Source organism: Arvicanthis niloticus, chromosome 7, assembly GCF_011762505.2.
Source record: "Arvicanthis niloticus isolate mArvNil1 chromosome 7, mArvNil1.pat.X, whole genome shotgun sequence".
NCBI lineage: Eukaryota > Metazoa > Chordata > Mammalia > Rodentia > Muridae > Arvicanthis > Arvicanthis niloticus.
The window spans coordinates 4,214,922-4,230,739 of NC_047664.1; the positions used below are offsets into that span (position 1 = coordinate 4,214,922).

The 15,818-nt window shown below is 36.7% G+C and overlaps 1 protein-coding gene across 2 annotated transcripts in view; it reads left to right on the plus strand.

Annotated features, from left to right (window-relative positions):
• Hfm1 (helicase for meiosis 1) overlaps positions 1-15,818 on the plus strand; it is an 80,825-nt gene that overhangs the window by 31,686 nt on the left and 33,321 nt on the right. For both annotated transcript variants that reach the window (XM_076937809.1, XM_076937808.1), the window contains 7 exons: positions 903-997; positions 1,663-1,796; positions 4,692-4,739; positions 8,070-8,150; positions 11,339-11,430; positions 13,034-13,140; positions 13,223-13,270. In XM_076937809.1, the coding sequence (XP_076793924.1) occupies positions 903-997; positions 1,663-1,796; positions 4,692-4,739; positions 8,070-8,150; positions 11,339-11,430; positions 13,034-13,140; positions 13,223-13,270 (605 nt within the window). The remainder of the gene's footprint in view (positions 1-902; positions 998-1,662; positions 1,797-4,691; positions 4,740-8,069; positions 8,151-11,338; positions 11,431-13,033; positions 13,141-13,222; positions 13,271-15,818) is intronic.

The following is a 15,818-nucleotide window of genomic DNA, read 5'->3' on the forward strand; positions in this document are numbered from 1 at the left end:
TCATATAGATACTAAGAACATCCTGGAAGAAAATCATTTTCAAAGTAAAAAAATGTTATGTCACACAGGTTTTAATTTTAGGGGATAAGTTAAATATATCAAATTATGTGGTGTTAGTTAGGGTTATTATTGCTGTGATGAAACACCATTTTGATCAAAAGCAAGTTGGGGAGGAAAGGGTTTATTTGGCTTACACCTCCACATCTGTCTATCAATGGAAGTCAAGACAGGAACTCAAGCAGAACAGGAACCTGGAGGCAGGAGCTGATGCAGAGGCCATGGAGGGTGCTGCTTACTGGCTTGCTCAGCTTGCTTTCTTATAGAGCCCAGCACCATAGCCCAGGATGGCTTCACACACAATGGGCTGGGCCCTCCCCCATCAGTTACTACAGGCTTGCCTATAGTCCTGGTTTTTTTTTTTTTTCACTTTATTTTTGTTTTCTTGTAACTTCAGTAGTTGGGGGATGAAAGAGAACTTAATCTGCTAGTATACCTTTAATTGTGATGTTATGTACTCTTTTTAAAAATTACCTTTAGTCTTTTTTACAGTCCAATCTGATCCAGTCCAACCTCTGACAGTTCCTCATCCCATTTCTTAAGTGAGATTCCCATCTCTCAGATGACTTTAGCGTGTCAACATATATGAAAATTACATTAAATCTTAAATTTTTAATTCAGTTTACAAAGATTTATTTTGACTTTAACATTCTCAAAATTAAGTTATATTGAAACAAAAGTTATATTTACAAATATATGTAGACAATTTTTTAAAAATACTTTTTGTTAATATTAAAATTCAGAAGCAGATTTTAGTCCTTTCCATTCAGTGTGAAATGGAAGTTCTGAGGAAAGGGCTCTGCCTGTGTGTGCTCTACCCTTTCCAATTCTGTGCTCTGTTGCAGTTTGACACCACAGCTACTGCAGTTATTATGACTCGATTAAGTACAAGAGAGAAGTACGTTCAGATGATAACTTGTAACGACACTGTAGAAAGCAGGTAACAGAGAGCAGTTCCAAAAGAAAACTAAACTAGAGTGACATGTTTCTCCTTTAATGTATGGAAAGGAAATTTGGTTTGGGGTTTTTTCCTAAGGGCATTTTCTTGAAATAGTGTGACAATTAAACTATAAAACTTAAGTAGTTTTGGGAATTAAATAAATTTATTTTAAGACAACAGAGTTATCTAATGGTGATTCTTAGCACACAATAGTACATATCTTTGTTATAAAATCCTAAAAAGGCAATAAGGTCTTGTTAATTATTAGTATTTTATAGCTTATGAGAATTAAATTTGTAATTACTAACTTTTAGATAGAGAAATATTTTCACACCTTAAGTTTTATTTTATAACGAGAGAGAATAATGTCTGGAATGGTTTTTAGTGTGCCATACAGACTCCTCTTTAGGAAAGTAGGATGGAATCCACACTGCTGTCAGCACACTGACCTTGACAGAGACCTCTCTTCTGTAACTGTAAAGTAAGGAGAAAGCTCAATTCTTTAAGTTCTTGACCTGCCTTTTAAAGATTTTCTCTTATATTTTTGAATATTTTTATTGATTATTAAAGTAGCAACTAACATATATATTATTATTAAAGCTTAAAAATAAGATTTATGTTATAGAAATTCACATTAATCATGCAGAGTTCCCCCCCCCTGTTAGTTTGCACAGACATCTCATTGAACATTTAAATGCAGAGATAGTGCTGCACACCATCACAGACGTGAACATTGCTCTGGACTGGATCCGATCAACACTGCTGTACATCAGAGCTCTGAAAAACCCAGCTCACTATGGTTCGTTTCTTTGACATGGAAATATAATGATTGTTTTTCAAACCATCAGGGTTTCTATTTATACTGTTACAGAATAGATTACAAAAACTAATAAACAACAGAAAAGAGCAGTTGCAGTCACCAATCTATTCAGAGGTAAGAGGAGGCAAAATGAGAAAACACTGTCGGCTCTCTTCCTAGTCCTTTAATGAGCTTTAAAAGCAACACTGTTAAAAATAGACTCAATGGAAGAAAAAATTAAGTATATCAACTAATTTAAAGCTTTAAAGTTTTGAATTTTTCTCATACTTATCATTCAGCTTCCCTCTCATTTTAAATTTATAGCTGTTCATTTTTCAATTTATAAGAACACAAAGCAAATAATAAAGTAAAAGCAAATAAGGTGTAATTTTCCATTTTTTATACAAACAATGTCCCACTGTATTAGTTTTCTAACAAATTACTTAAAACACAACATCCCTGAACAACCAACATTTATTATCTCATGCAGTTTATGAAGCCAAGAGTCTCAGCTAGTAGGTCTGGATCAGAGTCTCTCTTGAGGTGCAGCAGCGTGTCAGGCAAGCTGCTGAAGGCATGGCAGGGCTTGCCGACTCAGCCAGAAGGCTGTCATAGAACTCTTGGCTGAGGCTTACTGTTTTCAACGTGGACTTTTTCCTGCATCTCTATTCCTTTAAAAAGAGTAATAAAAGAAACTGGCTAAATAAACGCTGCATTTCCTTACTTGTAACTTGGTCACACATCGTCACTTACTTTAAAACAAGTTACTAGTCCTGGCCACCTGCAGGAGAGAGGAACTGAGTTCAGTTTTTGTAGGGAAGAGGATCAAATTGTAATGAACATATTTTTAAAAGATAAAGATTTGGTGTGTGACCTTGGCAAACCATGAAATCTGCTTTAGCCTCCCAGCATTCAGAGCTGTATCCACTACTGTCACTGGATTTTAAGCTGCTACTGTTTTACTGTTCTGCACCTTTCTTTATATTTTCCCCCAATATATTTCAGAGACTTCCTGTTTAGTTAATTTTTAGGGTAGCTATAAAGTGATAGGCTTCACTGTGACCTCTTCATCATGTCTGTCATTGTATTTTCTTATGTTAATTTCTTCCCACTGCTTTCCCTCCCTCCACAACCCCTCTGGCATGCTCCCCACAAACACGTTCCCTTCTGCGTTATGTCACTGGATCCACTGCCCTCTCCATCATTTTTAAGGTCTCCCTTTCTCAGAGTCTGCTTTTATCACACACACACACACACACACACACACACACACACACACACACACACACACACACACACTGGATTGCATACACGAGTCTGGCTTATTTCTCTTAATGATCTTCATTACCTGCATATTTTCCTGTATATCTCATGATTTCGTTTTTTCTTCATGACTAGAAAAAAATCCATTGTATCCATATGTCCATTTCTTTATCCATTCATCTGTTGACAAACATGTAGGCTGGTTCAGTTTCTTTCTTTTATGAGGAATGGGGCAATGTACATGGATGGGCATGCAACCCTGTGGAGTATGCTGACTAAGTGCCCCTTGGTTATTTACCTAGGAGTAGTAAAACTGAGCAGTAACATAATTCTGTTTTTAAAATAAATACTTAAGGATTTATTTTACTTGTTTCTTTGTGTATATATGTGTGTGTGTGTACACATAAACCTAGGTAGCAGTGAGTGGAGTCTAGAAGAAAGCTCCACATGTCCTCCTCTGTCACTTGGGGTATTCCTAACTGAACCCGCAGTTGAGCTTTCTCACCTAGTCATCCTCCTGTCTCCACTTCCCTTAGAGCTAGAGTTACAGGCAGATGTGAGCTGCTGACCTGGGTGCTGGGAACCAAACTCAGACTCTGCAAGAGCAGGTGAGCTCTTAGCCAGCCCCACCTAAGCAGTTCCAGCTGGTGAGTTTGCTCATCTTAAAAATCACCCGCTGTTATCAACAGTGCATCTCACATGTGTAAATTCACCTTCATGCTAAATTCTTAGAAATGAAGTTTCTAGGTCAGAGAGTACATCATTTGAAAATGTAGTGCCTGTTGCTAAATTCTTGTCCTTAATGGCTGACATGGTTGTCAGCAGTTCTTGAGAGTACTGTATTCATATATACCCTGCAGGGATACACTTGTATCTTTTTATCAGTGTTGTGCAAAATTCATCTATGTCTCACTTTGCACTTCTTTCTCCTTGTGAGTAATTTAATTTGTAGTGAATTTTTATATTGTATTATCATAGTAAATGACAGAAATCTTAGGTATAAAAGTTAAATTATAAAGATATAAAGTAAAATTAAATATATACACATAGACACAGTCACCACAGTCCAGTATGTAGAAGGTTTTCCACAAGTATGTTCATATTATGTTGTATTTTTTGAATTTTATGTAAATGGAAGTATTTCCTTTTTTCTTCCATTTCTTTTAATTCATAGTGTTCATGGGATTACTTCAAATACCTTTTGTTATTACAGTATAGACCCAGTTGTATCAATACACTGCATTTCAGCCAGTTATTTTGTGGATGGGCATATAGATCAGTTCCAAAGTTTGACTATGTACACCTGCCTTGAGTGCACTTAGCCCTACACAGACACGCAGACATAACTAAATATAATAAAATAGATCTTTAAACTGATTCTACATGGTTCTTGCTCAGTAGTTTCAGATTATTTAATACAGTTTAAGAAAACAAAATATAATCAGTTGATACTGAAAAAATTTCAAAATAGTAGTTGTGTTCTATGAATAGGTAAGCCTTTTTGAGTTCATTAAAATGCTATTAATTTATATGAAAAATAGATGCAATTTTTATATAAGGTTTAAATTGAATCTGTAAAGACTAATTAAATATACTCTAATTTTTAAAATAAAAGTTTCATCACTTACACAGGTTTTGTGTCTGGATTGAACAAAGATGGAATTGAAGCAAAATTACAAGGTTAGATATATTTCTTTTATATGTATATATATATACATATATATATTATATAAATTTTAATGAAAATATCAGTTACTAAAGAAATAAGAATGTGCTTTTGTAAATTATTTTAAAAAGTAAAGTTGTCTGGAAAAAATATTTATTTTTTTTAATGCACAAAACTTGGCATGTATAGTTTTTCTATATTTATTGATTAATTCTGTCAGAATATCTGCTTTTGTATAAAATGTTAACTTAGCTTATTTTGGTTCTGTTTTGTAAATGTCCTTGATCTCTGAAAACATTGCCAATAGATCAAACACTTTACTTTCCTTTTTAAGGTTAATTTTAATTGAAATATAATCCTGGATTTATTGTGGGTTCTCATTCAAATTTGTGCAATATTTCCCTTTCGAACTTCAACTTTAATACTTTACTATATATCTTTTAAACTATAAAAATTCAAACAGCACTTATTAGAATTAAATACTGCTCTGTGTTTATTGTGTTGAAGTTTCAGTAAAAATAAAGAATTTTGGATCCAGTGACATTAATTTTAATTTGTTCTCTGAATAGTTATATGTGGCAAATAATACAGAGATAAGGATAAAGTAATAAATTATCTCACCTAAGCATACATATGTTAGGAACTAGTTAGGACAGAGGCTGAAGGCAGGGTAACCATTCTGAGGCTCTCAGCTTAGCTCCTTCAGGTCCAAATGTGCTGGACCCACTGTGTGAGCCCTGACATCTCCCTTGGTGGAAGGACACAGCACAAGGCTTGCTGTTCCCAACCTGACTGTGCTTCTTGCTCAGTAGTCTCTAAGAGCTGTGCAGTCACCCGAGAACAAAACGCAGTTTCACAGTGCCTACAAGACACAGCATAATAGCTTCTGCCTGTCTCCCACTCCATTTCTTGTCCCTTTCTCCATTTTATTTCTTATCTCCAAATAACACTGTCACTGTCTTGGTTACAGCATGCTCACCGTCACTGTCACAGAATGCTCACTGTCACTGTGTTGGTTGCAGCATGCTCACTGTCACTGTGTTAGTTAGTGTGCTCACTGTCACTGTCACAGCATGCTCACTGTCACTGTGTTGGTTGCAGCATGCTCACTGTCACTGTGTTAGTTACAGCGTGTTCACTGTCGCTGTCTTGGTTACAGCATGCTCATTGTCACTGTCACAGCATGCTCACTGTCACTGTGTTAGTTGCTGCATTCTCACTGTCACTGTGTTAGTTACAGCATGCTCACTGTCACTGTGTTAGTTACAGCATGCTCACTGTCACTGTGTTAGTTACTGCATGTTCACTGTCACTGTTACAGCATACTCACTGTCACTGTGTTAGTTACAGCATGCTCACTGTCACTGTGTTGGTTGCTGCATGCTCACTGTCACTGTGTTAGTTACTGCATGTTCACTGTCACTGTGTTAGTTACTACATGCTCATTGTCACCATCACAGCATGCTCACTGTCACTGTGTTGGTTACAGCGTGCTCATTGTCACTCAGGGTCTTGTCATTGTCTGCTCCTTGCTCTTGGAACTTTCTCAAGCATTGTACATGGATGGCTTGCACCTTTATTTCATCTAAGTCTCTCTTCGATACCCACCTGTCAGAGAGCTCTTCCTTGCTGTTTTATTTAAATCTATCTTCATTTAAAGATGAAATGACTTTCATGTTGTAGTTTTTACTATTTTTCTTGTTCTTAGAAAAAAATGCCTTTATTGTGAAAATTAGGGATATCTATATTTTATCCAGAAATTATACGGCTAAATTAGAAATGCATACAAACCTTAGTTAAGTGCTTAAAAACTATTATTTTTTAAAAAACCTTTCTCAGCTTTAGTTTTTATAGTAGTTTCCAACACCCAAAATGTATTATTTGTGTATTTATTTTTTCATTAAAATGCAAGTTTCCTCATATATGAGGAAATGTGTACTGTCCACTATAAACTTAAACCTTAGAGCGATGTTCAACATATAGGATAGTAAAAATCTTCCCTGTTTGAGTGACTGATTAGTGGATAATAAGCTGATTTTAACAACTTAATAGTGGGTAACTAAGATAATTCCAAACTTTTCAAAAGCCATAATTATCAAGTGCATTAAACTGTGCCAAGTTGCCTGCATGACACTATTCCTTATAAGGACTGTAAGGACTTTTATGATTTGCTCCTCTATTTAGGATTGGGAAAGGTTCATTGCTCACTCTGCTCTGAACTGTCTCCCTTCTGGGCTGTTGCACTGGACAGTGAGGCTAGTAAGCAGTGGGGTGGGATTGGAGGGCATTCACTAGTTCCTGTCAGTTACCTGCATGAGTTAGAATTGCTTCCTGTTCAGAGGTTTCTGAAGGTACATATGGCAGCCTTTCCAGAGAAACAGAACTAGCATCAGCTAGAAAAAAATTTTTAGTGATTATTTCAATAAAGTGGCAAATAGGACAAGGGGTAAGACTGGCGAGTTTGAGAACAAATCTCATAGAACTCTTTGACTCTATACTTTGGAAGCAAGAGAGTGGGCAGTAAGTGATATCCATGAATTTTGTACAAACCTTATTAGGACAAGTATGAGAAATTAGAGTGGCAAAGAGGAAGCAGACCCTCTCTGCTGACACAGAAGTATAGAGAGCAGCAAATGGCTAAAATACACATCTCTGGGTGGAGGGTTAAGATGTTTGTGGCATATGTGAAGTTGTATGTGGAACTACATGCCTTGGGCTCCACTATTCACATGAGGGAGAGGGCCCAGCCCCTGTAAAGCCAGGCAGTGGAGCTGCCATACTTTCTTCCCACTCCAGCCTGTTTCCTCCTTGGGAATGTATCTTTACCGAGTAAATTCTGTCACTTTTCTGGGTCCTATCTACATGTCTGTCCATTTCCTTGATCTGAACTCATCAGGAGGAGCCCTTTGAATTCTGGAGTCAGCCAGTGTCATTTTGTGCTATTGTATGTTTGATAAAAGTTTAAAAGAAAAACAGTGCTATAATGGAGGAGCAATATCAAAACAGTTCCTTAGACCTGGAACAAGTAATTCAGACTCAATTCTTTAGTTTCCCAATGTGTATATATAAACAATATTTTTGCATGTTTTATTATTTTTTGAGAATTAATTAAAGTAATACATATATATCATTTCGAATGTACCAAGTGCTGAATGGTATTTAACATAGTAATCGGATGTTATGTTTCCCGAGTTTTTTTTTTTTTTCTTGCTACTTAGAAGACTCCAGTTCTTCCAGAACAATTATGCTGTAGCAGACATCTTCAATATATTTAATAGTAAATTTTTATTTTCATTGATTCATTTTTTACTAAACTTAAAAATGTGTTTTCTGTAATTGAACAGAATTATGTTTGAAGAATCTTAAAGATTTATCATCACTAGACCTGATAAAGATGGATGAAGACATTAATTTTAAACCAACAGGTATTATTGTCACTTAATTTAACACTTGCTTACTAAGACTAAAATTTTGTTTTACTAAAATTTAAGCAATGATAAAACAAAGTTGTGATTTTGTTTTCCATAGAGTACCATCATTTATAGCTATAAGGCATCGGCTCCTTTTCTGTTAAACACATCTAGTAAATGAGCAGATAACATGCTTTCCTTCTCAGCATCAATGGCTGCTACCTGATTTTTTTCTTCTGGACACTGCTGTGTTAGTTCTGCTTTTAAACGGGAGCCTCTTTGACTTTTCTTTTTACTATAGACTTCAGACTTCAGATCTCTGTTTCCAGTTTCGCTTCTTGTGAAATACAATTTAGCTTCATAGATGCAGCTATAAATACTATGTAAGTTCATCAAGAATTGCAGTCTTTTGTGTTGGCAGCAGCAAAGCTGGAAAGGAAACATGGCAATGAGCTGCCAGTGTAGGAGCTCACGCTCTCTCAGCCTCTGCTCAGGTGAAGCAGTACTGTTGACTTTCACTACAGAGGAGAGTAGCAGGATGAGTCAGGATTGAAGGAAGGTAATAAGAAACAGTCTTTATATGAGCTTAGGCATGGGCATTAAGGAACGAGACAGGTACTTAAGTTCTTCGAAGGTTGGTTGGTCTGTTGATCTGTCTGTCTGTCTATCTAGTTCTTTTCAAGACAGGATTTCTGTGTAGTGAACTCGCTCTGTAGACCATTTTGGCCTTGAACTGATGGAGATCTGCCTACCTCTGCCTCCTGAGTGCTGGGATCAAAGGCCACTACCACCCAGCTCTTTGAGGATTTATAAATGATAGCTGTATTTCTATTAACTATTTTGGTTGACTTTAGCAGAATGCTATTTTATAATTATTTAGACTGCCATTAATGTAGGTAGCAGTTCCTAAATGGTATTTTCAATTCTTTGGTTTTTTTTTTTAATTGTTTTGTTTTGCTTTGAGATGGTCTCACTCTGTACCCATTGCTGGCCTCACACTAAAGATGATCCTCCTTCCTTAACCTTCAGAGTGCCATCACATTTCAATTAATTTTACATGACCTTCTTGTTCTTTCATGTTACTAATATTTTATCTTCTAGAGTTTATTATTTTATATGTAAAATCTATGTATATATTCTAATATTTCTGCCTCATATAGTTTTTGTTTTTTAATTTGTGGTCACAATACTCAAATATTTGGCTAGTTTTATCTATTAGCTTATCAATATTTTTCCTATTTTAAGAAAGATTAATCATTTGAAAACAGCTGATGCCTGTAAGAAGCTTGGCAGTAATTAAATTGGGATGTAGATTATCTAAGAAGGAAAGAAGTAAAAAGGAAGAAAGGAAAGAAAGAAGGAAGGAAGGAAGAGGAAAGAATGAGGAGGGCAAATCTGAGCATCCGTTGTAAGCCTAGGTGCACTTGACAAAAGTGATGGGTTAGTACGTTGGAGATGAAGTTGCCTGTTGGGCAGGCTCTTCCTGTATGCCTACACTAGCTTACTATCATTTCCCTGGCTGGGAGGGTCTTAGGAAAGGGGGGTTTGTGTTGATTTCATGGTGATGGATTGATTCAGAGTAAGTCCAAATGGATCCGTTGGCCATGATGTTTCTTACTGCAGGGATTCTGAGAGCTGCCTTGTCTCAGCTTCCCTGTCTGCTCTGCCAGCTCGGCCTTCATGGCCTTGCAGTTGCAGTGCTCGGAGGATTGATCAGGTGATAACGACACTGGCAGCAAGTCACCATGCACTCCCATTCGCTTGTAAGTCCTTCCCCCAGTTTGGTTCCATAATTTGACTTTGGATCATTTTCCTTATGTTTTTTTTTTCTCTAGAATATTTTTTCTTACCTAAGAAACTTCATTTCTATTAATAAATCAACAAATACTAAGTGCTTTCTTAAATTTTTAAATATTTTGTGGGGTAGGGAAATACTTTATATTAATTTTTAAACAGATGGTAAAAGGACTATTTTTAAATTTATTCCCCAAATAACAATATTCTTGTGGTTTACATTGCACCTTGTTCTTTCAGAAGCTCCTCCTGACACACTGCATTACTGAATTCTCATTGAACACACTCAGCAGACTCCTGCTTGGGACAGTGACTGGAGCTGACCCAGCTCCTTCCCAGGCTCTCAGTTAATTCTGTCCATTTCCTAACATTCTTAGTGCGGCTCCCTCTGTTGGCATGCCAGACATAGTCTCTTCTTCAAGGAAACATGCGGTTGGTTCATCTAGAAATGCCAACTGCTCCCTTGAGACCCAGCATGCCATTTTGTTCTTCCCAGCTGCTTTCTGTGTATGTTTCTTAGGACTGGAATATTTTTGGATGCTTTTGGACAAGTACTAATTAGACCCAGCAGCCTCTGAAGTGAACTCATTCAATCCATCTCACCCTGCTTCACTCATCCCCTCTTCCCAGCCACTCTGATATTGTATTTTCAAAACAATTTATTTTGAAACTCCAATTTAACTAAAAATTGCTCAAGAATTATGTGCTCCTATTAATCTTACAAATCAGATCCAAGTTCTGAGCTCCTTCGAATAAAAGCTCCTTAAGGCTGTTGTAGCCTGTCATTTGTGATTTCCTAATTGTAAAAATGAAGCAATGTTACTAAGTAGTGGGCACCACAGCCAGATTTCAGGGTGTACTTTTATTACCCCAGTACATGTAGAAGTATACACATGATCTTCTAAGTAGTGAGTGGTGTTCATACCAGGGAGGCTGAGGGGAGTTCATGATCATCAGGCTCTATTTTCCTAAACTGTTCTAAAGACAGTCTTCTTTATTTCCCCATTTTCATGAAGAAATCTTGATTCTCCCCAAGGTCATAATGGCTTTGTTTTCTGTCTGCCAAGTCATATTATCCATGTTTAAAATCTTACTTAAAACTAATTTTTCCTATTAGGTCATCCCATACTGACCATTGTCTTAGGTAAATTTCTTCTCAACTTCAGCTTGTATGTAAGTATTGTCGTTCAGTGGACTCTGTTCTCAGTCTTCCTGTGGTCATCTCCAGCCAACTCTTAAGTTCCATACATTGTGTGGTCTACATTTGGGGCCATTTTTTGTGGAGGTCATTACAAGCACACAGTGCATCTTAAGTAGATGTTAAGAAACTGCTTGTTAAACTTATTTCTTAAAAACTAAATGGTATCAGTTAATGTGGAAAATATTTATTTTTCTGTTTTTCCTAACAGAGGCAGGAAGATTAATGGCGTGGTATTATATTACATTTGAGACAGTGAAGAAGTTTTGTGCAATCAATGGAAAAGAAACTATATCAGATTTAGTAAGTTTCATTGGAAAGTAATAATTATAGAATAAAATAATACTGGAGAGACAACTCATTTATTTTTTATTTTTTATTGGATATTTTATTTACATTTCAGATGTTATCCCCTTACCCCATCCCCCCCCACCCAGGAACTCCCTATTCCATCCCCCCTCCTCCTGCTTCTATGAGGATGTGCCCACACCTACCCCACCCCCACCCCCACCTCCCCACCCTCAAATTCCCCCCACTGGGCATCCAGCCTTCATGGGACCAAGGATCCTTTCCCACCCATGCTGACAAGGCCATCCTCCCCTACCCATACAGCTGGAGCCATGGGTCCCTCCCTATGTGCTCCCAGGCTGGTGGTTTAGACCCTGGGAGCTCTGGTTGGGAGACATTTATATGTCTCCTATAACTTAAAATTGAATGAGCAGAAAGGAGAAATCATTTTAATGGTTATGTCTCCCTCTGATCATGAGATAGAGAATTTAACTTCTAAGAATACATTTTATTTTCATTTGTATTTCTCACCAAAGCTAAGAAAATGTATATACAAATAGGTGTGGCAACTATTTTACAACTTACTTGATAATGATGATTACTTCGAGTATATCCTAATATATTAGGAGAGTCTGCCATGAGTGAATGACATGACATTCATGCACAGAACACGACAGCATGTTGCTGTGTACCCTGGGCCTGCATCCCTTCCCTAAATTATTTGCCTAAGCATAGCAGTAACAGTGGCAATAGTGCTGTTATAGCCAGTGGGGAAGCTGGTTCTGGAGAAAATGGGACCAGTAAACAGATTGTGCTTAGAGATCAACAATGGAAGCAGTTTTGCAGCTATCGTAATGAACAGACCACACACTTCTGCTGGAGACTTGAGTATAAAGAAGAGATTGGTAGAAGATATTTATTCTTAATTTTGAACCATATACTTTAATTTTAATTATCAATTAGTTACCACAGTAATTATTTTATTAAAGACTGCACAGTAAAATTCTGGTTATTATTAAGGAGTCATGTGAACAAACTTTGATAAAGTAAAAGATTTGTATTTCTATGTAAATATTATCTTCTCAGAAATTGAGATTAACAAATATTCAGTGTCAACACCATGTCACTGAGTTTACTGCATGAGAGATTTACAACACCTAGTTCTGTCTCCTAGAGCTAGTGTACAAATCCAAATTTCTTGATTTTAAAAGCATCTTTCCATTGCTAAATCATTGGGATGGTGATTTGCAAACTACAAAAGGATGAGCAGCAGCAGCCGTGACAGGCAGAAAGAAGAGCAGCCTGCACTGTGCCCCTCGCTGCACTGAGGAGAGACACCTGCTCTTGGCCATTGTTACAATCTGAGTGATATCATTCTGATCGCTGATCACACTATCCGTAGTCACAATGTCTGGCACGTAGAAGCTGTTTCTAAGTGTTTGTTAGTGAACGAGTCCTTAAAGAAGTAAAATGTATAAAGCCAGCTTTAAGTTCTGCTTTGCTAACAAACAGAGCCAGGGTGTCTCTAGGCAGCATGAAAAATAAGTATATTCAGAGAAAGTGAGTAAAAAATGTTTAGATGTGATTTGTTAACTTGACAAATGCTAAAATGTTACAGATTTCAATGATATCCAGCTGCGATGAGTTTCTAGATGTGCAGCTGAGGATAAGCGAAAAGAGAACACTGAACACTTTAAACAAAGACCCAAACCGGATAACTATCAGGTACAGAAATTACATAGGCTTTATAGAACTTGAGAGGTTTTATTAGTTAATAATAAAAGTTTTCTGTCTGTTTTATTTACAGATTTCCAATGGAAGGGAGAATTAAAACAAGAGAAATGAAAGTAAACTGGTAATAAAAATTTATTTTCTGATGAACTAAAATACTACATACTGGTTTGTGATTCATATATATGAGGGCTTTTCTTTTCTTTTTTTTAAGACAAAGTCTCCATATATAGTTCCAGCTGTTCTTAAAATTCACACTTTTTCTGCCATAGCCTCCTATGTGCCGAAATTGATTGCTGGTGTGAGCTACCATGTCCAGCTTCCTCTTCAGTTTTAAGATATATTTCCTTTAATTTAAAAAAAATTAACTTTAAAAAATAATGTGTTTGTAGAAAAATAAGGAATCAGAATTATATGTTAAATCAATTTCCAAGAACTTTCTGACTTTATATAAGATAATCTGTGAGCCTGGGGGAGGGAAGGGAAGAGAAGGGACAGAGGAGAAAAGTCAGGCAAGCAAAGACAGAAACAAAAAAAAATTTAACTAAAAAAGTCACTTGTCCACAGTATATTCTGTTGAGGCAAAGCAGACAGTTAGAAAGAAAATATGTTTATGTTAATTGGGATCTCAAGTTAGCGTGGATAAAGTGTGCATGAAAACAGTTGACATCATTAAAACACAACTACTAATGTTAATCAACAGTAACGGATTCTAGGAGAGACAAGCAGTGAGAGAATTCCCAAGAGCATGAGTCACTGAGTGGATGGTTAGTGTCAAGAGTGGGGAGTTCACAGGCAACAACTAGATTTATAGGCATATGGCTAGGCTGTGACTTTTGCCCAGTTTGTAACTGAAAATGAACTATATACTTTTTTGTGATCAGTGTTGATTTTCTGGGTATTTAAGCCTTGGTACTTAGGTCTTTTGATTTAAATGATATGATTCAAGGTAAAAAGTTTCTTTGTTTTTTTATTAGTTTTGTTTTCATTTTGTTTTGAGACTGGTCTCTCTGTGTAGCCTTGATTGTTCTGGAACCTGTTCTGTATGAGGCTAGCGTCATACCTACAGAGATCAGGCTGCCTCAGCCTTCCAAGTGATAGAATTGAATGGGTGGGCCACCATGATTCCTGGCCAGTAAAATGATTTTTTAATGTAGCCTAGTAAGGCCAGTTAACTCAGGAACTAACTCTTTTCTTTTTATGCTAGGGAAGTTTTTTTTTTTCCTTTAAGATACTTTTCAACCTCTTAGTCAATTTTATGTCCCAGATATTTATAATAGTCTTCTCACTGCAATTCTTCATGTAGATGTGTAGCTTGGAACAGAACTTAATGCTCTTTCTTAGTTATGTTTCTGAGGCAATTCAGACAGCTTCAGAAGCTGTAGATCATGTGGTCCAGTCTTGCTATTGCGCAGATGAAATGACATTCAGATGCACAATGGCTTGGCCAAGGTGTTGCTGTGTGAGAACTAACCTAGAAGTAAAACTCTTGACTTGGTGGGTATACTCTGTTGTGTCCATTTCTATGTCAAATCAGATCAAGATATTTTTTCACAGACATCTTAAGAATACTATATTTGTATCTGAAGCACGTCTACCAAGCCTACCTTAAATTAGGTGATATATTCTTTTTCTTACAGCAATGAACTTGAAAGTTGTCAGCTTTACAGTTAGTTTCACATGTATTATATATTATATATATTATATTATATATTATATACTATATATATTGCATCTTACTTGAGTGTAGTCAAAAAAAGATGGCGTGCATGTATGCAGATGTGTTCCCCTAATTCAAAGTTTACATATAGGTGGTGAGCACCTGCTGATATCTGACTGCTCAACTTTCACAGCTCTCTTACATCCCTTGCTTTCCTGAACTTCACATCTGATCACCAAGTAGATGTTAATCATGTTAGCTTTGAAATGTGCTGTAAGTTGTAAGCTTTTCATCCCACTCTGTCTCACAGCTCTAGTTACTGAGTCTTCCCTCTTCAGCACTCACTACTGACTCTAACAGGTGTCTGTTCGGTGGACTGTTAGGATACAGTATGGAACCATACAACACTGACTAATACACTATTTGTATCAAAGCCAGTTTCCATATGTGGAAACCAGTCCTCACTGAATCAGTACTTACCCCAGTCATGCGTACACTCACCCCAACCAGTCCTTACTTACCTGCCTTGCACCTCTCCTGAGAGTGTAGACAACACCAGAAAGTAAACTCATGGTGCATTACAGTTTAAATTTTTCTTGAGTCAAGGTCTCTTTATGTAGCTCTGGATATCTTAGAACTCACTGTGTAGACCAGGCTGGCCTCGAATTCGTCGAGATCCACCTTTCTCTGCCTCTCTACCATCCTGCTTTATTGCTGCTGGTTATGATATGGTTTCCAACAGGAAAGCATGATTTTTAAAAGTGTTCTACTTACTAATAAAGCATTGTTATTAATGTAAATGTGACTCTAAAGGTAGTTTGCTCTAGTAATTTAACAAATATCCCAATGACCTTCATGCAGCATTCAAAAGCACCCCATCCACTACTTCATCAGTTCTTTGCTAAAGATTTTGAGATTTCTGAGTCATAGAGAAACTGACTTAATTAAAAAGTATAACGAGATAATGAAAACTCAATTTTTGTGGTTGGGAAAGGGAAGTCAAAAGTTATCT